The sequence below is a fragment of the Silurus aristotelis genome (assembly GCF_946808225.1).
Source record: "Silurus aristotelis genome assembly, chromosome: 8".
NCBI lineage: Eukaryota > Metazoa > Chordata > Actinopteri > Siluriformes > Siluridae > Silurus > Silurus aristotelis.
The window spans coordinates 7,172,916-7,189,154 of NC_139581.1; the positions used below are offsets into that span (position 1 = coordinate 7,172,916).

A 16,239-nucleotide genomic window follows, 5' to 3' on the forward strand; every position below is an offset into this window, starting at 1 on the left:
ACATTTATATGCAGTTGCATCTCCCAAAGATTATGTATCTGATGCATATTTCACTTAAGGATATCAGGAACTTTTAATTAAAACTTGCTGAGATAAGCTATGATTCCCCCAGATGTGTAGGTGTATAGATTGCATTAACGTTGTTATGGCCATTAATATTGTTAACACCATAAAGCACATTGGAAACTGCTTAAAATCTACAGCAATATTTGCAATAAACTTTTAAAATAATTATTCAGCAGCCAAATTGAGTATCGATAATCGATAATGCCACAAAATGATTGATAAAATATGTTGCAGTAGCTGATGTGAATGTACATTTAGCACAGTAACATGGGGAGTTACATGTACTATGAGTGAGGCATATTTTAAAGAAGATGAGGAAATTATGACAACTTGGTGCAGCTATTGCAGATTTTTTTAGAACCTTTTTTAGAATCCTAAGTTGACCTGATACACATATCTGACTAAACATTTTGCACACACTAAACTACACTACAGTAAAGAAGCTAGATGTTTGATATATTAGATATACAAAATAAACAATTATATATAATAATATAATACAAATACAGTAATGTAATATATTTATATATATATATATATATATATATATATATATATATATATATATATATATATATATATATATATATATATATATATATATATATCCATCCATCCATCCATCCATCTTCTCCCGCTTATCCGATGCCGGGTCGCGGGGGCAGCAGTCTAAGCAAAGATGCCCAGACTTCCCTCTCCCTAGACACTTCTTCCAGCTCTTCCGGGGGGACACCAAGGCGTTCCCAGGCCAGCCGGGAGACATAGTCTTTCCAGCGTGTCCTAGGTCTTCCCCGGGGTCTCCTCCCAGTGGGACGCGCCCGGAACACCTTCCCAGGAAGGCGTCCAGGAGGCATCCAGAACAGATGCCCGAGCCACCTCAGCTGACCCCTCTCGATGTGGAGGAGCAGCGGATCTACTCCGAGCTCCTCCCGAGTGACTAAGCTTCTCACCCTATCTCTAAGGGATCGCCCAGCCACCCTGCGGAGGAAGCACATTTCGGCCGCCTGTATCCGGGATCTTGTCCTTTCGGTCATGACCCAGAGCTCATGACCATAGGTGAGAGTAGGAACGTAGATTGACCGGTAAATCGAAAATCGAAATATATATGTATACAGCGAGGAAAATAAGTATTTGAACACCCTGCTATTTTGCAAGTTCTCCAACTTAGAAATCATGGAGCGGTCTGAAAATGTCATCGTAGGTGCATGTCCACTGTGAGAGACATAATCTAAAAAAAAAAAAAATCCAGAAATCAAAAGTATTTGAACACCTGTCTATCAGCTAGAATTCTGACCCTCAAAGACCTGTTAGTCTGCCTTTACAATGTCCACCTCCACTACATTTATTATCCTAAATTAGATGCACCTGTTTGAGGTCGTTAGCTGCATAAAGACACCTGTCCACCCCATACAATCAGTAAGAATCCAACTACTAACATGGCCAAGACCAAAGGAGCTGTCCAAAGACACTAGAGACAAAATTGTACACCTCCACAAGGCTGGAAAGGGCTACAGGGAAATTGCCAAGCAGCTTGGTGAAAAAAGGTCCACTGTTGGAGCAATCATTAGAAAATGGAAGAAGCTAAACATGACTGTTAATCTCCCTCGGACTGGGGCTCCATGCAAGATCTCACCTTGTGGGATCTCAATGATCCTAAGGAAGGTGAGAAATCAGCCCAGAACTACAAAGGAGGAGCTGGTCAATGACCGGAAAAAAGCTTTAGGTTACTTAGGTAACACCGCTTCTCTGATAACAGGAGTGAGGTATCTCACCACACATCAATCACACCACATCAATCACCCGCATCAATCACACCACGTCTGTCGGCTGACAGACCAATCACGACAGTGATGCGGGAGTCCCGCCTCCCTCTATACACCGCTGCCGGCGGTCCCTGCCTCATTCTCACATATCTCTTCTCCGTGCACTGCAAGAAGGGAAGTGTGGTGAGATACCTCACTCCTGTTATCAAAGAACCGGGGTTACGTAAGTAACCTAAAGTTCTCTTTCAAACATTCGTTCGGTATCTCACTATGGGATATAGACAACTCCCGTATTGCAGATATGCTGTCCGAAGCAGGTGTCAACCAACTTAGTGATGTGATAAAAAACCCCTCTCACTGAAGAGAGAGAGAGAGAGAGAAAAGACAAACAATCGATACACGATGTTACCATATCCGTTGTCATGAAATATATATACACATACATATACGCACATACAAAATGTATACATATACGTATTACACACTCAGGACGGAATGAGCCAGCGAAGACTCCGTGCCATCCAGCCTATAAAAACGGACAAAAGTGTGCGGCGAAGCCCAGCATGCTGCCACACAGATGTCCTGAATCGAAACACCCACGAAGCGGCCAAGCCTCAGTCCCTCCGGAGGGTTAAGACCCACGCTATTATAACTCATTATAATAGCCTCCACAAGCCAATGGGACAGGCGCTGCCGGGAAACGGGACTTCCCTCACGGGAACCAGCCCATGAAACAAACAGCTGAGTACTCCGTCTCAAACCCTTCGTCCTGTCAACATAGTGACGTAACGCACGGACAGGACACAGACAGTGAAGCCGCTCCTCCTCCGCTGAGGAAAAAGGAGGCGGGTGAAAGGCCATTAAATCCACCTGTCTGCGGACGAAAGCTGACTCGCTCACCTTAGTGACAAAAGCCGGATTAGTCTTGAGATCCACTCGCGAGAAATCCAAAGCAAAACGCATACAGGAGTTATGAACAGACAAAGCATGAAGTTCACTAACATGCTTCGCGGTAGAAAGAGCCAATAACAAAGCAACCTTAAGCGACAGGAGCTTTAAATCAATACTCCCTATCGGCTCAAAAGGAGACTGAGAGAGCGCGCTCAGGACCACGGACAGATCCCATGGCGGAACCAGCGGCTTTGAGAACGTGCTCAGGCGCTGCGCCCCCTTCATAAACCTGCACACGAGCGGGTGATGACCGATAGTATTACCGTCAATCCCTACGTGGCATGCAGAAACGGCGGCGAGATAAACCTTAACGGTTGAAAAAGCCCTGCCCTTATCCAAAAGTTCCTGCAAAAAGCACAACACATCTGCCACAGAACAGTAAAAAGGGACGATACGTCTCTGAGCACACCATAGCTCAAACACATTCCATTTCCTATCATATGCAGAGCGCGTCAAAGCTGCTCTCGCATTCTGAATCGTCTCAATCACCCTCGGAGGCAAACCAGCAACACTAAGATTTATCCTCTCACGGGCCAGGCCCAGAGAGCCACTCTGTCTGGTGTCGGGTGAAAAATCTCCCTACGCGCTTGTGAGAGGAGATCCCTGCGCAATGGGAGAGGCCAGGGTCGATCGTGCAGGAGTTGGAATATCTCCGTCAGCCACACTTTCCCTGGCCAGTTCGAAGCGATCCTTCTCTTACTCTTTGTAAAGTCGGCAGGATCAGACTCAGTGGAGGAAACGCGTGAAGCAGAACGTTTGGCCACAGGTGGGCTAACGCATCCACACCCATAGGTGCACCGTTTCTCGCCAGAGAAAAGAACAGAGGGCAATGAGTGTTTTAGTGCGAGGCGAAGAGATCTACGGTGGCCCGGCCGAATCTCTCCCATAACAGGTTCACCACCTGAGGATGAAGAGACCACTCCCCGTACAGGGGATTTCCCCTGGACAAGAGATCCGCCCCCGCATTCAGCACTCCCGGCACATGAGTCGCTCGCAGCGACAGGAAATGCTCCATGCCCCACACCATGAGATCTCGCGCCAGACGGTGAAGTCGAGGAGAGCGCGTTCTGCCCTGGCGATTTATGTATGCCACCGCCGTCGTGTTGTCTGATCTGACCAATACGTGGTGACTCCGAAGAAACTGCACGAAATGTTTAAAAGCTAGAAACACCGTTAACAGCTCCAGAAAGTTTATGTGCGCGCACCGAAGCGAAACGGGCCATTTCCCCTTCGCCATCCTGCCTTCGCACACCGCACCCCAACCTGCGAGTGACGCATCTGTCGTCACTACTTTTCTCAGGGAAAAAGCCCCCAGCGGGGTTCCCGACTCGAGAAAATCGCGATTTCTCCAGTGATGGAGAGCGCGTAAGCACAGTGATGTCACCATCACCTTGCGATTGAGGTGGCGCTTCGGACATAAGCGCTGCGCCATAACCCAGCACTGAAACTCTCTCATTCGCAGCAGTCCCAGCGGTATGACAGACACTGACGAAGCCATCAGCCCCAGCAGGCGTAAACAGAGTCTGAATGGAACTGTCCTTCCTCTCTGAAAAAGAGAGAGACAACTGCGAATCGACCTGATGCGCTCTTCTGATGGAAAAGCCTGATACAGGTCCGAGTTCAATCTGAGACCCAGGTATATTATTTCCTGTGCGGGCACCAAGCAGCTCTTTGTCTCGTTTATTCTGAAACCTAAGCCAGTCAGGTGAGACAGAAGCACACTCGTATCCACCTCCGCTTGCTGCCGTGACAGAGCGCAGAGGAGGAGATCGTCCAAATATGCTGACACTCTTAAACCCGTCGTTCTCAACGGAGACAGTGCAGCTTTGACACATTTGGTAAAGATCCACGGAGCTAGAGCTAGCCCGAACGGAACCGCCAAATATTCGTAGGCTGTGCCCTGATAGGCAAAGCGTAGGAATCTCCTGTGTGCCTGATAAATGCTTATGTGGTAATACGCGTCCTTCAGATCCACTGACGTAAACCAGTCTCTGGGACGAATAACACTGTACAAAGCTTTCGATGTGAGCATCTTGAACTTGTACTTTCTGAGGTGTTCGTTGAGGTTCCGTAAATCCAGAATGGGATGGAGACACACCCCCCCCCCCCCCTTTCTTGGGAACGACAAAGTACCGGGAATAAAAGCCGAGCTGGCTGTCTTCTCGCGGCACCGATCGAATTACCCCTTTGCTCAGTAAGGAGGTTATTTCGTCCTCCAAAACCTGAGCAGATTCGCCCTCTGCTGTCGACCAAATCACGCCACTGAAAAGCGGTGGTCTCACGGCAAACTGCAGGCGATATCCCCGCTGTATTGTGGAATACACCCAATGATGAGCGGACCACTGTGGCTCTCGCATACAGACGGCGCGGTGGCACCATCTGGCGGCGGAGCCGGGGGTTGCAACTCTCATTCGGGTTCTTTTATTGTGTGTGTGTGGATTTTTTCACTTTTCCCTTTTTTACACACATCTGTGCCCTCGGCCCACTGCCTGGATGCCCAGAACAAATCTTTAATATTTTTGAACGAACATGGAACATTCTGCTGTCTCTCTTGCATAACCCCGCGGGTGGAGAGGGGAGAAGCAACTTTCCGGGCACTAAGGGGGAACTGGTGCCGACACTCCAAACGGAGAAAACTCGTTCGTCAAACACAGTCTTTGAAACGCTCCCCAACGGATCTTTGCTGGAGGGGGAGGACAAGACTCCTGAGATGAGTCGAGGGGTGCTACAGAAACTCCGAGAGTGCTGCCACCTCTCTTTTGACCCAAAATCAGACCACAGGTTAGGTCGCCGGCTTTTCTTCCCTCCCTGAGGGTCCGCTGGGCGATGCCTAGCAGCCGCCGCTGCAAAAGAGGTCTTGTTCCTGGGCTGGGGCTGTTTTTGGCGAGCCTCCCCGCGCATTGACTGCTGGGGTGGGGGTTGCCTAGGGGCCCCGAAACCAGGCTGTCTCTTCCTAAGATATATGAACGTGCGGGTTGGGGAGGGCGAGCAGGAGGCTTCCTTGGGAGGCATGCTTCGAACACTTCACCGTCCTTCTTGCGAAGGTCGCATTGCTGGCGCATATTCGCCACCGCAGCCCCGAAAAGGGCTTTCGGCTTTATCGGGGCATCAAGGAACTCCACCTTCTCCCTCTCCGATAAGCCTGTCAACCCCAACCACAGGGCTCTCTCGCCTACCACAGCAAGGCCCATGCTGTGGCCGCAGCTCTGGACCGCTCCTCTAGAAGAGCGTAGGTTAAGATCCGCAATGATGCAGATTTCTTCCCACAAGGCTGAATCTGGTGACCCAGCACTCGGGGTTAGCGAGCACGGTTTGAGCGTGCTGAACTCCTAAACACACGATGCACAGGGGATGAGAGACTTTTGCAGAGATCGTAGACCCGCATGCACAGGGTCGGATTGAACTTTCCCCGCCGTGCACCCGGATGAACTCGCAGTCGCCATAACGGAGGTGCAATCACCGGACAAAAAGAAAAAGGAAACAACGAGATCACCACGACGTGCTTCTGGAAACGGGTCTCGAACGATATTCAAATACTCGCTTGACGCGATGTGAAAAAAAAAAAACAGCAGAAGGGAATATCCGCTTTGACAGTGGATAATCCCACAAAGAAGCAGCCGCGCTCGGAGATGTACCTTAACGGCCAGTCTATGAACAGTTAAGCGACCGCCCCCAGAGGATCTGCTGAGGATAGCTTCCTAAAAGGATCTTCACAGGGAAGAGAACGAGAATGAGGCAGGGACCCCCGGCAGCGGTGTATATAGGGAGGCGGGACTCCCGCATCACTGTCGTGATTGGTCTGTCAGCCGACAGACGTGGTGTGATTGATGCTTCCAGGGTTGGTCACGCCCGAGGCGATTCCCATAGTGAGATACCGAACGAATGTTTGAAAGAGAACTGGGACCACCATTTCCAAGGTTACTGTTGATAATACAATAAGACGTCATGGTTTGAAATCATGCATGGCACACATGCCCAGGGACGTCTTAAGTTTGCCAATGACCATTTGGATGATCCAGAGGAGTCATGGAAGAAAGTCATGTGGTCAGATGAGACCAAAATAGAACTTTTGGGTCATAATTCCACTAAACGTGTTTGGAGGAAGAAGAATGATGAGTACCATCCCAAGAACACCATCCCTACTGTGAAGCATGGGGGTGGTAGCATCATGCTTTGGGGAGTTTTTCTGCACATGGGACAGGGCGACTGCACTGTATTAAGGAGAGGATGACCAGGGCCATGTATTGCGAGATTTGGGGGAACAACCTCTTTCCTTCAGTTAGAGCATTGAAGATGGGTCGAGGCTGGGTCTTCCAACATGACAATGACCCGAAGCACACAGCCAGGATAACCAGGGAGAGGCTCTGTAAGAAGCATATCAAGGTTCTGGCGTGGCCTAGCCAGTCTCCAGACCTAAACCCAATAGATAATCTTTGGAGGGAACTCAAACTCCATGTTTCTCAGTGACAGGCCAGAAACATGACTGATCTAGAGAAGATCTGTGTGGAGGAGTGGGCCAAAATCCCTCCTGCAGTGTGTGCAAACCTGGTGAAAAACTACAGGAAACGTTTGACCTCCGTAATTGAAAACAAAGCCACTGTACCAAATATTAACATTGACTTTCTCAGGTGTTCAAATACTTATTTGCAGCTGTATTATACAAATAAATAGTTAAAAAATCATACATTGTGATTTCTGGATTTTTTTTTTAGATTATGTCTCTCACAGTGGACATGCACCTACGATGACAATTTCAGACCCCTCCATGATTTCTAAGTGGGAGAACTTGCAAAATAGCAGGGTGTTCAAATACTTATTTTCCTCACTGTAAAAGTCAAAATGTTTGCAACAAAATATCAAATAACACCAAAGTCTGGAAAAGGACATTGACTGTGACATTTACTGTAGAATTGGAGTCTGTGGCAGCCATATTTGTAGGTCATGGTGTTTGCTAGGAAATTTCTCCAGCCAGCTGAGATCTGGCAGTTTAAATTTGAAAATCAGATGTAAAAAAAAAATAAAATGTAAAAACACAGTTAAAGAAATTTTGTTAAAAGTAATAAAAATGTTCATGTTAATATTACCTGAATGCATTATAATTAGGGAAATAAATTAAAACAGCTGTGAAGGAGCTAATCCCATTAGTGTTATCTTATTTTTCTTACTTAATGGTTTACTCAAACCTTTTCCCAAGGCAGTTATTATTCATTGGGTAACTTGGGCAATTATAAAAGGACGCCTTGAATTCCTAACATGTTTAGAGCCCCAATCTATACTTATAAATTATAAGGACTTCTCATGTTCTGAAATGATTAGCTTCTGAGGGGCTCTGAACATAACCTATTGCTAAATTGTACCATAAATTCTGCGATTTGAGATTCAAGGTAAGCAATCAACGTGCATATTTTGCCAGCATTTTTAAATAGTTACTTAATAAAAAAAACAACTGAATAACTTATTTTCCCTCTATTTTAAGTTAGCATTTGAATAACTGTTGTTTTTTGTCTGTTTAGGACTTTTGTTCTTGCCAAACAATAAAGGGAAGGAAAATGAACTCGAGCATATCCATATATACAACTCTTCTAACTCTGGAACCACTGGATATATCATCATCTTATATTATGCCAGTGTTCATTCTTGGAGCCCTTACATATTGTGCCATTTTGTTTTTTAATATGACATTACTGCTAACAATTGCTTTAAACCAAAAACTTCATAAGCCTATGCATATACTGTTATTTAACATGCCAGTCAATGACATTATAGGTGCATCTGCATTTTTTCCTCAGGTGATCTCTAGTATACTGTCACAGAATAGATCAATCACTTATATTTCATGTTATGTGCAAACCTTTCTGACACACTTATATGGGGCCGGAGCACTTCTTATTCTATCTGCTATGGCTTATGACAGATATATAGCTATTTGTCATCCACTAAAATATAACACCTGGATGTCCCCAAATAACTTGTTAAAGATAATAATTGCAATATGGACCCTAGATTTTACATTAATTGGCATTCTACTGGCACTGAGTTACCGTCAAGAGATTTGTAACACAAAAATAGTCGACACCTTCTGTAATAATCCAAGCTTGATGAAGTTAATTTGTGGGGACATAAGTTTGAATAACTACTATGGATTGCTTATTACAATTTTTTTACAAGGACTGTCACTGCTAATAGTGATATTCACATACACCCAAATTCTTATCACATGTATCTTTAAAAGACAATTTGATGTAAAAAGCAAAGCACTTCAGACATGCGGTACCCACCTAGTTGTTTTCTTATGTGTAGAGTTCAATGCTTTTTTTGCCTTAATTGCACACAGATTTGTAAATGTATCCCAGGACTTGAGGAGAGCCTTTGGTGTATCTGTAATGATATTTCCTCCTTTTCTTAATCCTCTAGTTTATGGATTGAAAACAAAGGAAATTCGACAGAAAGTTACTGTCATCTTCAAGAGAAAGATCTTTCAGTCATAACAAAAGAATGATTAATGCTTATTTATTTCTTATACTGCAGTGCAATATTTGTTTAATGCAAAAATGCACTATTATTTTATATATACTTTATACCTACTATCAAGGTGTCAAGGAAAAAATTAAATACCAAAAACTATTGTTTTTTTTTTCTAAAATAAAACCCAAAAAAACAAAATCATTTCATCAGATTGTTAACAATTTGTCTTGTTATTACATTAAAACAGAATAATGATTTATTTATTTATTTATTTATTTTTTTTACATAGCATAAACATTCTACTACTGTACTGTTTTGAAAGCATCGACTTGGTTTCCTCAACCATTCATTGGAAGGGGTTGGTGAAAATTAGCCAGGTTCTTAATGATTGATTGATTGATATTATTTCATAATAAAGCTTTGTTTCTGCCTTTTTGTAGCTCATCTCCTACTATAACACTATTTTCTATCTGTAATTTTTCATCTGTAATTTGTTACACTTTTTAAGGTACTGGTTTGCTGAATAAAAAGTGGTTTAAATCACCTGTGCATTTAAAATCCACCTATGAATATTCTCTAATAAAATGAAAGTCTACAACCTGAATTTTAGCAATTAGATTGAGTATGAAGATGTCAGACCAGGATTTTTATGTAGAAGAATAACTGAATAATCTTACTGATGCTCTGTGAAAATCCTGTTATTTTTAACCTGTAGATATTGTTCACAGTTTAATCACTATATTAAATACATGACAGTTGGTGCAAAGCTGCATTAATTCATATTACCAATAAAACTCTTAAATCCTGCCTGAAGGGCAAACAACACAATTATGAATATAAAATCTAGGCCCCAAGCAGAAGTTATATTACAACTAGCTGTGTAAGGAGGTATTATCAGATTATATATGAATGGCTTGCAAATTGCGATGTGGTGATCTAATGATATGGCTGCAAGAATAAATAAAACACACTTCCTGCATACAAATATAGCAAAAGACCTTGCAGGACACATAATGGGTATTAGACCAGATTAGTTTGGGCTGCAATATCCACCAACAAAAATAGTTTGATGGAAATATGAGTAATTTGACTTAAGAGTCTCTCACTTTATTTGGTCCCTTTCTAATTTACATCCTATTTGTAACCTTTATCTTCTACACTCATGGAGGATACAGGATTTATTATTCAAATTTTTATTTAGTTTACACGTTTTTAACCTCCAAATTTATTACACTGCATAAAAATGGGAAACTTATTGAAATACTCTACAGTGCACATTACTTAAAAGCTTTATAGAGGGTGATTTAAAAAAAAAAATCAAATTGTAGCTGAAATTTAGATAAAACAATGTTTTAAACCATAGATTAACTGTAATTGTGGTTGAGGTGAAAATGTTTTGCATTCCTAAAATCAAAATTTGTAAGTAAAATAAATTGCAATTTATTTTATTGATTTAATAATTTACATGCAATATGGGGTCAACCTTGGTATCTGAGAAGAATGCTATGGATGGAGCTGCAAGGCAGAAGTAAAAGAGGAAGGCCAAGGATGAGCTTTATGAATGTGGTGAGGGAAGACATACAGATAGTTGGTTTGATGTAGATGGACAGATGTAGAGGACAGAGTGGCATAGAGATGGATGATCCACTGTGGTGACCCCTAACGTGAGCAGCCGAAAGTGTGACTAACTTCAGGGCTCACGGCACGCACTTCTGGTTGTGCCGCATGCATTTCCGGGTTCTTGCCCCTGAGACTCTTGCCACCCTGCCTGCTCTGGATTCTTTTCCCGGATCCTGATCCTGTTCCAAATTCTGTTCTGGATCCTGATCCTGATCCTCTTCCTGATACTGTTCTGGATCCTGATCCTGACCCCTGTTCTGTTCTGCTCTGCTCTGCTTCATCTCTAGACTGTTTTTCATTTTATATTTCTGCTCTGCCCTTCATTGTTCTGTTTGTTTTATTACCTTTCTGCTGGCTCCCAATAACTTTAAGTTATTTGTTAGTTCTTTTTTTCACCATACTCTGTTTGCATCCTGCATTTGGATCCTCCCTTTCAGTCCCAACTACCTGCTTCCTGACAGAAAGAAGAAGTTGTTTGAGACAACCTTGGCATTATTAAAAATTCATGCTGCCATCATGCATACAATGCGATCAATTCCAGGTGTCGACAGTAAAAATAATATGTATTGCATTCACAGTATTAAATATTTTGAAAGTACTGTTTTGAGAGTACTGTTTTACTATCATGCTTTTGTTAAACTGTAGGTTGTAATCGGTACAAAAGCTTACTGTATTCATAATTGTCAGCAATGCACTCTTCAATCTACAGAGCATTTTAATACAATGAAAATGCAATTTTACTCCCCTCTCCTTAACAAGTTAGGTATTTTTGCATGCTTTGTAGGCTTGGGCTTTGTAGGCAAAGGGAACCTTGGCTTAAGCAGTTGCATTAAACCAAGAAGAAAATCCTGCAGAAACAGCTGATCTATATTTTATGTTAATTAGAGACATTTCATTGATGACAGCTGAATGATTGCATTTAAACATGACATGAAATGCGATTATGCATATAAAGACTAAAATTGGTTGTGCATCAGCAGGTTATTGTATTGTATCGATTTGATCTGAAAATGTTTACTGTAAGTTTTATGTTTGTCCACAGTTTTGACACAAATCTCACAAAAAAGGAAAATCACAATAAATAAAATAAAATCACAGTACATTAAAGTTTTGCTTTTTGCAAACAAATTAATTAAAAGTTTTTGCATAGTCATATACAATTTAGGTCATAATTATTTGAATTCACCTTTGTGTTTTTTGATAATGGCAAAAAATGCTTTTCTGATGTCCTTTGTTTTCATTCCATATATAATTGGATTAATAACTGGAAGGAGTGTGAAAGTCAATATACCACATATTTTTTGCACATTAGATGGTATGTTCTGGAAACGATATAAAAGTATATTAATACTAGAAACTATTTCAAACAGAAAAAAGGTAATTATCTGTGCTAAGCATGTGTTTACAGCTTTCATTCTAGCATCAGTTTGTGTGTGGGGAAGACATGCTTTAAGAATTTTTATATAAGAGAATAACTGAACAGTCACACTTATCCCTTGCATAAATCCAGTTATAGCTAATCCATAGATATTGTTAACAGTGAAATCACCACCACATGAGAGTTGGAGCAAGGATACATTATCACAATATATATTAAAAATAAAAGTCCTGCATTTTGAAAATCTTGCCTGAAGGGAAAATAAAACAACAATCAAGGCTATGTCAAGTCCCCAAACCAGAGCTATGACACAACCAACTGTGTGGGGACTCATAATAGAGTTATATCTGAGTGGCTTGCATATTGCTATATAACGATCAAATGACATGGCTGCCAGGTTAAAAACTACACTACCTCCATACAAATGAAGCAGAAAGGCCTGTAGGACACAAGTCGGGTAATAGACTGTATTTGTTTGGGTAACAATATCCAGAAGTAGCCTTGGGAGAGCACATGTGATCCCAATAAGGTCTGCCAAAGGAAGACTGAAAAAAATGAGAAACATTGGTTTATGAAGGCTTTGCTGGGTGATAATTAATGCTAAAATTGTCACATTGCAGAACACTGCAAAACAATAGCACAAAGATCCAGTGATGAAAACAGGATAAACCGCTTCTGGTGAGACATCAAGTCTGGCTATTTGGAGGTTATAAGTGAATGTTGTATTTAAGAATTGAAGTGCCATTTGAAACCTGTGCAATAAATAAATAGAGGGGAAAAAGGTTACTGATAGGTTCATTTCCATTAATCATTTTTGTAACAGCAATTTTACAGTACTGATTATATTTCTTTATCTTATGTTAACTATACACATCAAAATATTGTATTCTGACAATACAATACACTTACCTTAAAAAATATGACAGTTATAACAATTAGCTCAAGAGGAGCATGGAATGGGACATTTATATGCAGTTGCATCCCCCAAAGATTATGTATGTGATGCATATTTCACTTGAGGATATCAGGAACTTTTAATTAAAACTTGCTGAGATAAGCTATGATTCCCCCAGATGTGTAGGTGTATAGATTGCATTAACGTTGTTATGGGCATTAATATTGTTAACACCATAAAGCACATTGGAAACTGCTTAAAATCTACAGCAATATTTGCAATAAACTCTTAAAATAATTATTCAGCAGCCAAATTGAGTATCGATAATCGATAATGCCACAAAATGATTGATAAAATATGTTGCAGTAGCTGATGTGAATGTACATTTAGCACAGTAACATGGGGAGTTACATGTACTATGAGTGAGGCATATTTTAAAGAAGATGAGAAAATTATGACAACTTGGTGCAGCTATTGCAGATTTTTTTAGAACCTATTTTAGAATCCTAAGTTGACCTGATACACATATCTGACTAAACATTCTGCACACACTAAACTACACTACAGTAAAGAAAATAGATGTTTGATATATTAGATATACAAAATAGACAATTATATATAATAATATTATACAAATACAGTAATGTAATATATATATATATATATATATATATATATATATATATATATATATATATATATATATATATATATATATATATATATACAGTGGGTACGGAAAGTATTCAGACCCCCTTAAATTTTTCACTCTTTGTTATATTGCAGCCATTTGCTAAAATCAGTTAAGTTAATTCTTCTTCCTCATGAATGTACACACAGCTCCCCATATTGACAGAAAAACACAGAATTGTTGACATTGTTGCAGATTTATTAAAAAAGAAAAACTGAAATATCACATGGTCCTAAGTATTCAGACCCTTTGCTGTGACACTTAAATATTTAACTCAGGTGCTTTCCATTTCTTCTGATCATCCTTGAGATGGTTCTACACCTTCATTTGAGTCCAGTTGTGTTTTATTATACTGATTGGACTTGATTAGGAAAGCCACACACCTGTCTATATAAGACCTTCCAGATCACAATGCATGTCAGAGCAAATGAGAATCATGAGGTCAAAGGAACTGCCTGAAGAGCTCAGAGACAGAATTGTGGCAAGGCATAGATCTGGCCAAGGTTACAAAAAGATTTCTGCTGCACTTAAGGTCCCTAAGAGCACAGTGGCCTCCATAATCCTCAAATGGAAGACGTTTGGGACGACCATAACCCTTCCTAGAGCTGGCCGTCCGGCCGAACTGAGCTATCGGGGGAGAAGAGCCTTGGTGAGAGAGGTAAAGAAGAACCCAAAGATCACTGTGGCTGAGCTCCAGATATGCAGTCAGGAGATGGGAGAAAGTTGTAGAAAGTCAACCATCACTGCAGCCCTCCACCAGTCTGGGCTTTATGGCAGAGTGGCCCGACGGAAGCCTCTCCTCAGTGTAAGACACATGAAAGCCCGCATGGAGTTTGCTAAAAAACACCTGAAGGACTCCAAGATGGTGAGAAATAAGATTCTCTGGTCTGAGAAGCGGTATGTGTGGAGAAAACCAGGCACTGCTCATCACCTGTCCAATACAGTCCCAACAGTGAAGCATGGTGGTGGCAGCATCATGCTGTGGGGGTGTTTTCAGCTGCAGGGACAGGACGACTGGTTGCAATCGAGGGAAAGATGAATGCGGCCAAGTACAGGGATATCCTGGACAAAAACCTTCTCCAGAGTGCTCTGGACCTCAGACTGGGCCGAAGGTTTACCTTCCAACAAGACAATGACGCTAAGCACACAGCTAAAATAACGAAGGAGTGGCTTCACAACAACTCCGTGACTGTTCTTGAATGGCCCAGCCAGAGCCCTGACTTAAACCCAATTGAGCATCTATGGAGAGACCTAAAAATGGCTGTCCACCAACGTTTACCATCCAACCTGACAGAACTGGAGAGGATCTGCAAGGAGGAATGGCAGAGGATCCCCAAATCCAGGTGTGAAAGACTTGTTGCATCTTTCCCAAAAAGACTCCTGGCTGTATTAGATCAAAAGGGGGCTTCTACTAAATACTGAGCAAAGGGTCTGAATACTTAGGACCATGTGATATTTCAGTTTTTCCTTTTTAATAAATCTGCAACAATGTCAACAATTCTGTGTTTTTCTGTCAGTATGGGGTGCTATGTGTACATTTATGAGGAAGAAGAATGAACTTAACTGATTTTAGCAAATGGCTGCAATATATATATATATATAGTGAGGAAAATAAGTATTTGAACACCCTGCTATTTTGCAAGTTCTCCCACTTAGAAATCATTGAGGGGTCTGAAATTGTCATCTTCGGTGCATGTCCACTGTGAGAGATATAATCTAAAAAAAAAAAAATTAGAAATCACAATTATATGATTTTTAAACTATTTTTATGCTAAGGAACATTTATTTTAAAATGGTTCAAAAATTTGTAGATTGGTGAACTTCTTTCCCTCTTTACTTCTGAGAGACTCTACCTCTTTTAAACACACTTTTACCCAGTCATGTTACTGGCCTGTTGCCAATGAACACAGTTAGTTGCAAAATATTCTTCCAGCTGTTTCTTTTTAATAACAGTTTTTGGCCATTTGCTGGCTCCTCCCAACTTTTCTGAGACATATTTCAGCCATCAAATTCATAATTACTAAAATTAAGTGGTAAAATTAAAATTATTTAATATTAATTAAAAATATTTTGTTAAACTTTACTTTGTTTAAAAATTACATTCTGTTTTTCACATATGACACAGGTTCCCAACGTTTTTGGAACTGGGGTTGTAAAATAGCACTGTGTAAATCAACATTTATATGCTGAGTGTAGTAGCAATACTGATGCCACTGGACTATAAGTGAGAAATTGATAATGTAATCAGCAGCCATTGTAAGCTATAGCATTCTCTCTTAGTCTATTGAACACTCTAACAAACATTTAGCTCTAATCCATATTTTTTATTTGTGGCCAAATGTGTTTTCATAAGCAAATGAGTAATATAGACAACATATAAATGTATTGGGCAGAACTGTCCTTATCTGAT

At 41.2% G+C, this 16,239-nt stretch overlaps 2 protein-coding genes across 2 annotated transcripts; one reads left to right on the forward strand and one right to left on the reverse strand.

Moving 5' to 3' along the window:
* Positions 1–8,329: 8,329 nt before the first annotated feature.
* Positions 8,330–9,268, forward strand: LOC310730561 (olfactory receptor 52H1-like; the record flags this gene model as incomplete). The annotated part of the gene is made up of 1 exon (XM_083549577.1): positions 8,330–9,268. The coding sequence occupies one exon, from the start codon at positions 8,330–8,332 to the stop codon at positions 9,266–9,268; it is 939 nt and encodes a 312-aa protein (XP_083405703.1).
* Positions 9,269–12,037: 2,769 nt separating this feature from the next.
* Positions 12,038–12,988, reverse strand: LOC310730562 (olfactory receptor 52Z1P-like; the record flags this gene model as incomplete). Its single annotated transcript, XM_083549578.1, has 1 exon — positions 12,038–12,988. The coding sequence occupies one exon, from the start codon at positions 12,986–12,988 to the stop codon at positions 12,038–12,040; it is 951 nt and encodes a 316-aa protein (XP_083405704.1).
* Between the last annotated feature and the right edge of the window lie 3,251 nt (positions 12,989–16,239).